At 40.1% G+C, this 11719-nt stretch overlaps 1 protein-coding gene across 1 annotated transcript; it reads left to right on the top strand.

The window, feature by feature from the left end:
• The first annotated feature begins 101 nt into the window (after positions 1-101).
• Positions 102-4161, top strand: LOC133724818 (probable aminotransferase TAT2). The gene is made up of 7 exons (XM_062151673.1): positions 102-440; positions 1625-1964; positions 2180-2398; positions 2616-2675; positions 2900-3055; positions 3162-3255; positions 3767-4161. The coding sequence occupies exons 1-7, from the start codon at positions 163-165 to the stop codon at positions 3883-3885; spliced, it is 1266 nt and encodes a 421-aa protein (XP_062007657.1). The 5' UTR covers positions 102-162; the 3' UTR covers positions 3886-4161.
• Positions 4162-11719: the final 7558 nt, after the last annotated feature.

Here is an 11719-nt window from a genome sequence, read left to right as displayed (position 1 = left end):
TGTGAACAGTGATGAACAGCAAACCTAGCTTTAGTATAATTTCGAAAATATAAATACATCATTGCCTCTAGTCTTTTCCAATCTCACTTTAAAACGTGAAACCCAACACCTGACGCCCCACACACTCTGACTCTCTCACTCCCAAAGACTCGAGCTAGTGACATGGAGAATGGGAATGGTTATTCGCATCAGAAATGGAATTTCCGAGGGAATGAAGAACTGAACACTGCCTCAATCTCCGTCCGTGGTGTTCTCAACACCTTAGCAAAGAATCTCAACTCCGACGATCGACGGTCCACCATTATGCTCGGCCGCGGCGACCCGACTGAGTTTGCATCATTCTGGACGGCTCCTCCGGCCGCTGATGCCGTCTCAGATGCCCTCCAATCCTTCAAGTTCAACTCTTATTGTCCTACCGGCGGTGTTTTCGAAGCAAGAAGGTATGTCTTTGTCTTGTCAACTCTTCAACTCTGTGAACCCTCATCATCTTTTTTGCACAAGCACAACCGTCTATGGTGGCTCGAACGCCGCTGAAACGGAGAGTTCGACCATGAATGGGCACTTGTTTTCTTTTCTTTTCTTTTCTTGGGAAACAATTAAGGAATCTCCAAACTATTATGAAAAATTGAAATTAGTTAAGGAATCTAATGGCATCCATTTCTTCATAACTTTGTCGTACTTGGTACTTTATTTATTACACTATACGTACCCCACCTAAGTATTTGCCATCTGACTAACACACGTGCCTGTGGTTCTTGATTCTCTTTCTATTGTCCAGTGATTATTATACTACTCGTAGATTTAACGTATGTCCCTTATATAAGCATATATATAACAAACATAAAGATATGCATCAAATAAAAAAATAAAAACAAACATAAAGGTAGAGGCAGAAGCCAATTTCAGTTTTGATACGTATAAATGTGTATGAATATAATACAGACAACTACTCTTGACTGAGTCGTGACAGTAGCTAGGAGCCACTAAATATGACCAAAGACTATATAGAATTTGGCACATGTATGAATTATAAAGTAGACAACACAGATTTCATAAAAAAAAAAAAAAACGACACATAATTAATTCATATAGTAATTACTAGTAAGAGTAATGATTATATTGACCCAAAAAAATATTACAGTGAGTGACTGATAATTAATTCATATCAATCAAAAATTCGAGGCAAAATAGTTGTAAAAATTCATATCCATGAAGTAATAATGGAAGAAAAAAAAAAAAAAAAACTGACTGACTGACTGGGTTTACAATTTTGAAATGAAGGTGGTACACATTAGTTGTAAAAATGTTTCCAACTTTGGTTTGCATTGCCTTTCATAGAAAGGCACATAAGCTAAGAAGCAATACAAGAGGGGAAAGCCTAGTAAGATCTGGAAGACAGCAGTTAACCACTTAATCTTATTAGATATGCTCATTTGCTTTTGAACAAAATGATTTGTAATGCGATTTGTGGTTTCTATAATTTTAATTAAAGAGCTGTAGCATGCTATTTATCTTGTGATACTATGAATAAGAATATTAGCTATGTTGTATTGTGCGGTGATAGAAAGAAAAAGTTGGACAAATTTAATATTCATGTACTTATCTTCGTACTCTATCACAATAGAGCTATTGCAGAGTTTCTCTCCCGTGACCTCTCAGGCCAGTTATTGCCTGAAGATGTATATCTCACTGTTGGTTGCACACAAGCAATCGAGATCATAGTGTCTGTTCTTGCACGTCCTGGTGCCAATATTCTGCTTCCCAAGCCTGGTTACCCACAGTATGAAGCTCGAGCAGCTTTTGACCATCTTGAAGTTCGCCATTTTGATCTTATTCCTGAAAAAGGTTGGGAGGTGGATCTTGATTCCGTTGAAGCTCTTGTGGATAACAACACTGCCGCCATTGTTGTCATTAACCCTAGCAATCCTTGTGGAAATGTCTTCACATACCAGCATTTGAAGAAGGTATAGGGTGCACTGTTAATTCTTTCTTCAAGAAAAAAAAAATGTGTGAATAATAGGGTTAGTAATTTACACACATTTTAAATTTACTTGTATAATTTATTGCTCAAATGATGTAATAGTGTGTGTGTGTGTGATATTAACATCTTGGAAGTTCGTTATTTATATAGTTGTCATGAATTTTTTTTTATTTCTAAGTACATCTACGTTATATCTAGATTGCAGAAACAGCAAAGAAACTGGGGATCTTTGTGATTTCGGATGAAGTTTATGGCCGTTTGGCTTTTGGCAGTAACCCTTTTGTGCCTATGGGAAAGTTCAGTTCAATTGTACCAGTTCTTACACTTGGTTCTATATCGAAGACATGGATTGTTCCTGGCTGGAGACTTGGCTGGATTGTGAAAAATGATCCCGAGGGCATCCTTGAAAAAACTGGGGTATGGTACTTGTTCTTCTATACATTTTTTTTTTCATTCAAGTTCTCTTATATTTTTGAAGTTTGAATTAACATGCGGTATTAAGTGACTGATTGGTTTAACTAGCAATTATACAATTGTGTCTCTCAGGAGCTTGTTACATTGTTCTTTAACGAATTATACTTGATGTAATTGTTCATTGTTACTTATTGGTATCAATTATTATTTTTTTGTCCAGATCGTGGACAGCATTAAGAACTATCTTGATATCACTTGTGACCCGGCAACCTTTGTTCAGGTACCCCTTTTGATCATTTGCTTTGTTGTGAATTAAAATGTCATAAGATAGAATGCATGGCCTTGTTATTGCAGTGATCATTCAGGTAAGCTGCGTGTGTTAAATTGTCAATCACTAAACTAATAACCTAACATACTAGCTAGACTCTCAAGAGAAAACATGTATATGGCTTCATCTCTTTTCCCAATTCCAGTCAATAAAAACATAATAATTCTCATTTTCAGGGAGCAATACCTCAAATCATTGAGCGCACAAAAGAGAGTTTTTTCTCCAATATAATTGGCATAATGAGAGAAGCTGTGGATATGTTATATGACATGATTAAGGAAATCCCATGCATTACTTGCCCACATAAACCTGAAGGTTCCATGGTTGTATTGGTTAGTACAAATACATTTTATTCATTTGAAACTCTCATTGATTAATTTGTAATATAATTAGCATATATATGAACTAAAATTAATGACAAAAAACTTTAATTAACAGGTTAAACTAAACCTATCGGCACTTGAAGGCATTGATGATGATATACAGTTTTGTCTTAAGCTGTCCAAAGAGGAGTCTGTGATTGTTCTGCCAGGTAAAAGTTGAATTATTAACTCGTACTTCTACTGAATCGTATTGCACTTGGCTAAGACTTTTCCCTTCCCTTTCCATTCGGTATAATTTCTTTCTTTTTTCTTTTGGTGGCCGATTCAGCCCCAAACACAGATAAATCAGTAGCATGCTTAGTGCAGTAGTACCACAGAGTTACCTGCATGTTAAGAAATGATATTCAATAGTTATGTTTTTTGTCAATCTGACATGTTACGACGTTAAACTATCATCTTGGAGTAATATTCAAATAAGTGTGTACATGTTAATGTTTCAGATTTACCTACATACTTGGCATGTCAATCTATCTAGTTTAGAGAACATTTCTTGATATTTAACATCCATCCGCTTCTGACAAAAAAATTTTGAAAACATTGCATATACAAGTACTTTGGTTTTTCTTTTTTTTAGGCATGTTTTCCTCTGTATAGAAGAAAATTTGAACTGGAAACTTTTGGATGGGTTTGCTAATTTATGTTGTCATTTATGGGGCTCAGGGGTCACTGTTGGACTGAAAAATTGGCTCCGCATTACTTTTGCTGTTGAACCTCAAGTACTTAAAGAAGGCCTTGAAAGGATCAAAGCCTTCTCCCAAAGACATGCCAAGAAGCAATAAGGTGATGAGTTCCATGTCTTAACAATCATAAAAGTGAGAGATGCTGATCGGCAACTCCTCATCATTTGGACTTCAAATTGCCTGAACTTAGCAATAGATAAATTAAGATTTATCAGCATTAATAAATAAATGAAGTCGAAGTTGGTCTTTTACACATGATTTTCTTGTATAATATTGCATGTAAATGTTGCAATAACATTAAAACTATGTATTGCTCGAACTTTTCTGGATTAAATCATGAACGGTCAGTCTGAGGATGATCCAAATTTCATTGAATCTACAGACAGTTCTGCTTGATGTTGGGAAAATTAATAGAATGGAAATAACAACTCCAACCACAACAGGATAATATGCAAAGAAATAAAACGAGTAAAAGGAAAGTGAACACCAGATATAACGTGGTTCAGCAAAATGCCTACGTCCACGGGGTAGCAACAACAAGAACTTCCACTATGATAATGTGGGTACAAGAGATACACAACTTCAAGAACACTACTTGAAGGAAACTCTCTCTCACACTTGTTTTTCTACCTAACAACAACTACACTCTCAACATGTAGTAAAACACTCTTCACTCTCTACTTGGATGAAGATGTTTTTCTCTCTATCTGCAGTTTGGACTCACTGCCTTTACTCTCTCTACACAAGCTGGCCGATAAGAGGATTTTGTGAACTTCTGCCGTTCCTTCTCTTTCTCTCCAGCTCTTTATAAACAAAAAAGAGGTGTGAAAGGAACAGTCACTATTCATTTCCTTTCACTTTCACCTTTTCTCTTTTTGCTTTCACCTTCCATGTTTCCTGCAGCATGCTTTTCCCTTTTGTCTGCCGCATGCTCTTCCACTTTCTTTGTCTTGCTTTCTTTCTTTGCCTCCCACGTTCTTCTTCCTCCAATTAAGGAGGGATGGCCCAACAATCTCCCCCTCCCGACTTAGATGGAGGGATGCGTCAGTCCTGACGCGCTTCTGCAAAACTCAAACTTTTGCTGTTGAACAACTTTGGTCAACATATCTGAAATGTTCTTGTTGGTGTGGATTTTCCTTAACTGGAAAAACTTCTTTGACACTGCATCTCGGATCCAATGATACCGATGATCAATGTGCTTAGTGCGAGGGTGATACATTGAATTTTTGCTCAAGTGAATAGCACTTTGACTATCACAATGTACCACATAATTTTCCTGCTTCACACCCAACTCTTGAACGAACCTTTGCAGCCATATCATTTCCTTGCCAGCTTCATTTGCTGCTAAGTACTCTGATTCTGTGGTGGATAAGGCAACACACTTCTGTAATTTGGACTGCCATGACACAGCTCCCCCAGAAAATGTAAATAAGTATGCAGAAGTGGACTTTCGATTATCAAGGTCTCCTGCCAAATCTGCATCTGTAAAACCTTCCAAGATTGGTTCTGATCCACCAAGACATAAACACAACTTTGAGGTGCCCCTCAAATATTTGAGTATCCACTTGACAGCTTCCCAATGCTCTCTGCCAGGATTAGAAAGATATCTACTAACAACACCAACTGCATGTGCAATATCAGGGCGAGTGCATACCATGGCATACATAAGACTACCAACAGCTGATGAGTAAGGGATACCTGCCATCTTGTCTTTCTCTACTTGTGTGGTTGGACATAATAATCTGCTTAACTTGAAATGATTACCTAGAGGTGAGCTTACTGACTTAGCTTCTTTCATGTTGAACCTTTCAAGCACTCGTTCAACATACCTCTCCTGTGACAGCCACAACTTCTTCGCCTGCCTGTCACGAGTAATCTCCATGCCCAAAATCTGCTTAGCTGGCCCTAAGTCTTTCATATCAAATGACTTTGATAAATCTGCTTTCAACTTGCGAATCATAGAAACATCTTTGCCCACTATCAACATATCATCAACATAGAGCAACAAAATAATGAAGTTACCTCCAGTAAACCGCTGGAGATACACACATGGATCTGCATCAGTTCTCTTGTATCCATGACCCACCATGAATGAGTCAAATTTCTTGTACCATTGCCTTGGTGCTTGCTTAAGCCCGTATAGACTTTTCTTCAACTTGCAAACCATGTGCTCCTTTCCCTCGACCTCGAAACCTTCTGGTTGCTCCATGTATATTTCTTCTTCCAAATCACCATGAAGAAATGCCGTTTTCACATCTAGCTGCTCCACCTCAAGATCCATGCTAGCTGCCATGCCCAAAATAATTCTGATAGAAGTCATCTTGACAACTGGTGAGAAGATCTCATCAAAATCTATTCCTTCCTTCTGCCCAAAACCTTTCACTACCAAGCGAGCCTTGAACTTTGTCAACTGTTCATTCTCGTCTCTCTTCAACTTAAACACCCATTTATTTTTGAGTGATTTTCTGCCTTTAGGAAGCTCCACCAATTCGTAGGTGTCATTCTTCAATAAGGACTCCATTTCAGACTTCATCGCCAACATCCATTTATCACAGTCTGCATGAGTCTTTGCCTCCTCAAAGCATTCAGGCTCTCCATCATTGGTCAACAGAATGTATCTGGAATATGGATTATCTCCATCACTAGTCACCAATATATATTGTGAAGAATGATACTTGGTATTTGGCTTTGGCTCTCTGTTGGATCTTCGAACTGGTACTTGGGCATTTTCTAGCTGCTCCCCCTGATTTGGCTCCCCCTGATCATTATCTTCAGGTTCTGCTGCTTCTGCTTCCGCCATATCAGGAACATCTTCATTTACCATATCTTGAGCTTTGTCACTAGGTTCTTCTTGAAGCGGTGATGAATCGTAGGTGAGCTGGTCTGCATGTTCTACTTCATTTTTGTCAAAATCCGCAATGGTTTGACCTTCATGGAACACCACATCTCTGCTTCTGAATAATTTCTTGGTCTTTGGATTCCACAACCGGTAGCCCATCTCTTCATTGCCATATCCAAGAAAGATACACGGCATGGCCTTGTCATCCAGCTTTGATCTTTGCTCCTTTGGCACATGTGCAAATGCTTTGCACCCAAACACCCTCAAGTGGGAATATGAAGCGCTTCTACCGGTCCATACGCCTTCGGGAGTCTCCAAGTCCAACGGTACACATGGTGTTCGGTTAATAAGGTAACATGCGGTTGTCACTGCTTCGCCCCAAAACTTCTTTGCCAGGTTGGCCGTCTTCAGCATGCTTCTCACTTTTTCTAGAATGGTGCGGTTCATCCTCTCTGCTACACCATTATGTTGTGGGGTGCCAGGAATTGTCTTCACGTGTTTGATGCCATGCTTCGAACAATAATCTCTGAACTCGTTTGAAGTGTATTCTCCGCCATTGTCACTACGGATACATTTGAGGGTTCTTCCTGTCTCCCTCTCCACCATGGCATGAAACTCCTTAAAGGTTTGAAACACCTGGTCTTTTGATTTCAACAAATAAACCCAAACCTTTCGTGAAGCATCATCAATATAAGTGACAAAATATTTATTATGACCTACTGATTCAACTTCCATGGGGCCACATACATCTGAGTGTACTAGGTCTAATACATTTTCTTTTCTTGTAAATGTTCTTGTGAAACTAACTTTATGTTGTTTACCAAATAAACAATAATCACAAGAGTCAAGTGAGGTACCTTTGGCAAAGGGAATTAGAGACTTCTTTGCCAAAACTTGCAATCCCTTCTCACTCATATGACCTAGTCGCTTGTGCCATAAACTTGGAGAAGAGTCGTCTGCAACATTCAACTCTCCTTTGCATATCTTGCCATATGTCTTATAGAGGGTGCAACACATTTTCCCTCTTGCAACCACCAATGATCCCTTGGTAAGCCTCCACTTTTGATCACCTCCATGATGATGAAACCCTTGTCGGTCAAGCACACCGGTTGACATCAAATTGAGACGTAGACCCGGAACATGTCTAACATCTTTTAACATAAGCTTGTTGCCCAAATCGGTCTCAAAACAAATATCTCCAATTCCTGAAATCTTGGAGTAACCATCGTTGCCCATCTTCACCGTCCCAAAGTCACCGCCTTGGTATGTAGTGAAGTACTCCAAGTGTGGAGTAGCATGAAAAGAGGCTCCAGAATCAACGACCCATGCAACACCGGAACAATCATCAACATGTAAGCATTCACCTTCAAGACAAAGGAACTCACATTCATCTTGAGACACGGAAGCTGCAGTGTTTCTCGTGTCATCGTTCGGTTGATGTGTATTGCCATCTCGACTCTCCTTCGGATCCTTCTTCAACTTGTTGCAATTCCTCTTCATGTGGCCAAAAATACCACAATGATGGCATTTTCCATTGAATCTTGTTCTGGATCTGCTCACACTCCTTCCATGGCCTTTGGGTCCCCTGCTTTTGCTCCTTCCTCTATACTCCGTCACAAAGACTTGGCTATTGTCCGAGCTTGAAGCTTTTCTTCTGGTTTCTTCATTCAACATGTTATTTTTAACATTATCCATAGACAATACACCATCTGGAGCAGAATTACTTACAGTTACAACAAAGGTCTCCCAATTGTCCGGCAATGATCCCAATAGCAACAAGGCTTGCAACTCATCATCAATCTTCATGTCCATCGTGGCCAATTGATTGATTGAACTTTGGAAGTTGTTGAGGTGCTCGGTCACTCTAACACCATCTTTGTACTTCATGTTTACAAGCTCCTTGATTAGAAATGCTTTCTTGGCAGCAGTCTTCTTCTCGAACAAGGACGTCAACTTCAGCCATAATTCACGTGCATTGGTTTCATTAGACACATGGTGGAATACACTGTCATCCACCCATTCGCGGATATGAGCGATGGCTTTGCGGTTCATCTTCGTCCAAGTCGGAACTGAAGTTCCTTCCGGCTTGGCCTCCTCTCCTACTATTGGCTCATGCAAATCTTTGCAATGGAGAATATCCTCCATTCTCGGCTTCCATGTAATCCAATTAGAGTGGTTGAGTCGGATCATGGTACTCCGTGAACTTTCCATTCTAACACCTCACGAACCAAGAGCTCTGATACCACTGTTGGGAAAATTAATAGAATGGAAATAACAACTCCAACCACAACAGGATAATATGCAAAGAAATAAAACGAGTAAAAGGAAAGTGAACACCAGATATAACGTGGTTCAGCAAAATGCCTACGTCCACGGGGTAGCAACAACAAGAACTTCCACTATGATAATGTGGGTACAAGAGATACACAACTTCAAGAACACTACTTGAAGGAAACTCTCTCTCACACTTGTTTTTCTACCTAACAACAACTACACTCTCAACATGTAGTAAAACACTCTTCACTCTCTACTTGGATGAAGATGTTTTTCTCTCTATCTGCAGTTTGGACTCACTGCCTTTACTCTCTCTACACAAGCTGGCCGATAAGAGGATTTTGTGAACTTCTGCCGTTCCTTCTCTTTCTCTCCAGCTCTTTATAAACAAAAAAGAGGTGTGAAAGGAACAGTCACTATTCATTTCCTTTCACTTTCACCTTTTCTCTTTTTGCTTTCACCTTCCATGTTTCCTGCAGCATGCTTTTCCCTTTTGTCTGCCGCATGCTCTTCCACTTTCTTTGTCTTGCTTTCTTTCTTTGCCTCCCACGTTCTTCTTCCTCCAATTAAGGAGGGATGGCCCAACACTTGACATATCAGCAGTAAGCTATGGGTCACATGAATACCCTTGGACTGTAGATTAAGCTAGTGGGATGTAGTCTATGACCTGCAAAAGAGAGATTGAATGCCCTTTCATAAGTACCCAGTGTTAAACAGCGACAAGCGTGGCCCGTGGCCCACAATTGTACCGATATTGTCTCAACTTAACCACCCGATAGGTGTTGGGTTTTAATCACAAAAGGCCTCGGTACAATTGGGTGAGATCCACCCACTTATAAATTATATTTTATTTGTCACTTTTCCAATGTGAGATATTTCCTCTCCAACACCCAGCACTCTTGGGCCTCAGTTACTTGACTTCAGAGTATGCCCCGCAGATGCTAGAGGAGGGAAGGTAACCCGGGCTAATCTCAACTCTTTACGAAGAAGACTAGCTCCTTGAATACCACAAAAAGGTAGGGCATGATTCGCAGGGCTGCTCCTAGTATAATGAATACCTCCTTATTTAAGGTGCAAGGAAGACCCTACTGAAGAAGTTTCTCTGGAATCCGAACCCAATTGGGTTACGATTCTTGCACGCAGGCTGATTCGATCTCCTATCTAAAGCGAAGTAAAGTCTAGACTTTAGCGTTAATAATGAGTGCCTTCCGTTCCATTTTGGTTATTGAATTAATTCTTTGTTGGTATAAAGTCTAGACATCTTTGCTGGAGTTGATGAGGTTGGCCATGACTGCAGCATATGAGGTAATGCTGTTCGTATGCAATGAGGTTCCTCAAGAGAGATTCTACATTCTTCCAATGGAAATTGGTGAAATATCCATCACCCCATTTTTGAAGCTTATGTATGTGGAGCGACTTCTCTTTGTTTTGGCATGTAAATTTAACGCCAACTTCCATAAGCTCCGTCTCTGAAGGAAATGGGAAATATCCTTTCTCACTCGACGCATCCTCGGCTCCATAATGTAGCTTTCAAGTGAAATCAATCCTTAGACTAAAAAGAAACTACTACTTCACTTAATTTTCTTTTTGTTGAAGGAAATCGATCAGCTATGAGTGTGCCTAATCAAACTAGGAGTAGTAATAGGAGATAAGGTTCTAGAATTCCTAATCCAACTCGGATTAGTTTTCCTTGTAACATTAGAACATGTACTTTGTAATCCCTATATATAGGGCTCCTATTCTCAATAATACGATTACAATTCTCTCTACATTCTCTCGAATCTCTTTTTCCTTAAACACGTTATCAGCACGAGTTCTAGCCACAAATACAAAAACCAAAAACCCGAATACCCTCTTCACCAAAAAATATGCCGAAGCCTCCTAGCCCGTGCTAGCCGAAGCCTGCAGCCCTGTGTCGCCATCCTGCTGCCCCTGCAGCCCTCTCGGCCCAGCCTCCCTTCCTCCTGTGTCTCTGCTGTCCTGCAGCCTTCTCGGACCGCAGCACACCACCGCTGCACCGCAGCCTTTCCGGTCATCCAGTAGCCACCAAACCGGCCTTCAAAACCGGACCAGCAGCATCAGTTTTTGGCCTACATTCCTGCACCCTTCGGCAGTGATTAAAACCCCCCTGCTGCCATCATCACTGAGCCCTCCATCAATCAACAAGAGTTCAAGTTTCTATAAATTCAAGAATTCAAGAATCAAGGTTTCAAGCTTCGAATTAACCAAGTAAGTTTTTATAATTAAAGTTCCCGCTTTCCGAATTTAATTTCTCCTTCTTTTTCTTCGGGGACTTGCAACCTCTCTTCTTCTACATCCCACCTTTCTTATAACGTGGGTTCGATTTTTGAGAAAGCGGAATCGTGGGGATTCGCGCTATAAACGAACTAAGAGCGTTCGTAAGACTTCGGACTAAGAGCGTCCGTAAGCATCGATTAACGACCATATAAACATCATTGTTTCGGTCTAATCCAATCATTCTTGGAAATCGATTTCTTGGTAGCATAGCTCGGAAATCTTATTATTTATTAGTTGTCGTGGAAGTTTTAACTCCGAAACTAATATATTTCTTCTTCTTATTTCAGGATGTCGAAGTCGAAGCTTGACTTCCCTTTACTTGACTCAACTAGCTCAGAATATCATAGTTGGGTGACGGATGTTGAGAACCATCTCACTTCAAAAGGGATCCTACCCGTAATTCAAGCACCAAATCCTGCGCTTATTTTTGAGCGTACGGCTACAAATAATGCCACCGCTCTCATCTTGATGAGACGACACATGGATAAATCACTCCGATTGGAGTACATCGCAATCAAAGAT

Source organism: Rosa rugosa, chromosome 1 (assembly GCF_958449725.1).
Source record: "Rosa rugosa chromosome 1, drRosRugo1.1, whole genome shotgun sequence".
Lineage (NCBI taxonomy): Eukaryota > Viridiplantae > Streptophyta > Magnoliopsida > Rosales > Rosaceae > Rosa > Rosa rugosa.
This window is presented reverse-complemented; position numbering and strand designations above follow the sequence as displayed.

Coding starts and splice junctions, on each gene's coding strand:
- LOC133724818 (XM_062151673.1), top strand. CDS start 163: ATGGAGAATGGGAATGGTTATTCGCATCAGAAATGGAATTTCCGAGGG. Junction 1,965..2,179: donor CATACCAGCATTTGAAGAAG/GTATAGGGTGCA, acceptor CGTTATATCTAG/ATTGCAGAAACAGCAAAGAA. Junction 2,399..2,615: donor GCATCCTTGAAAAAACTGGG/GTATGGTACTTG, acceptor TTTTTTGTCCAG/ATCGTGGACAGCATTAAGAA.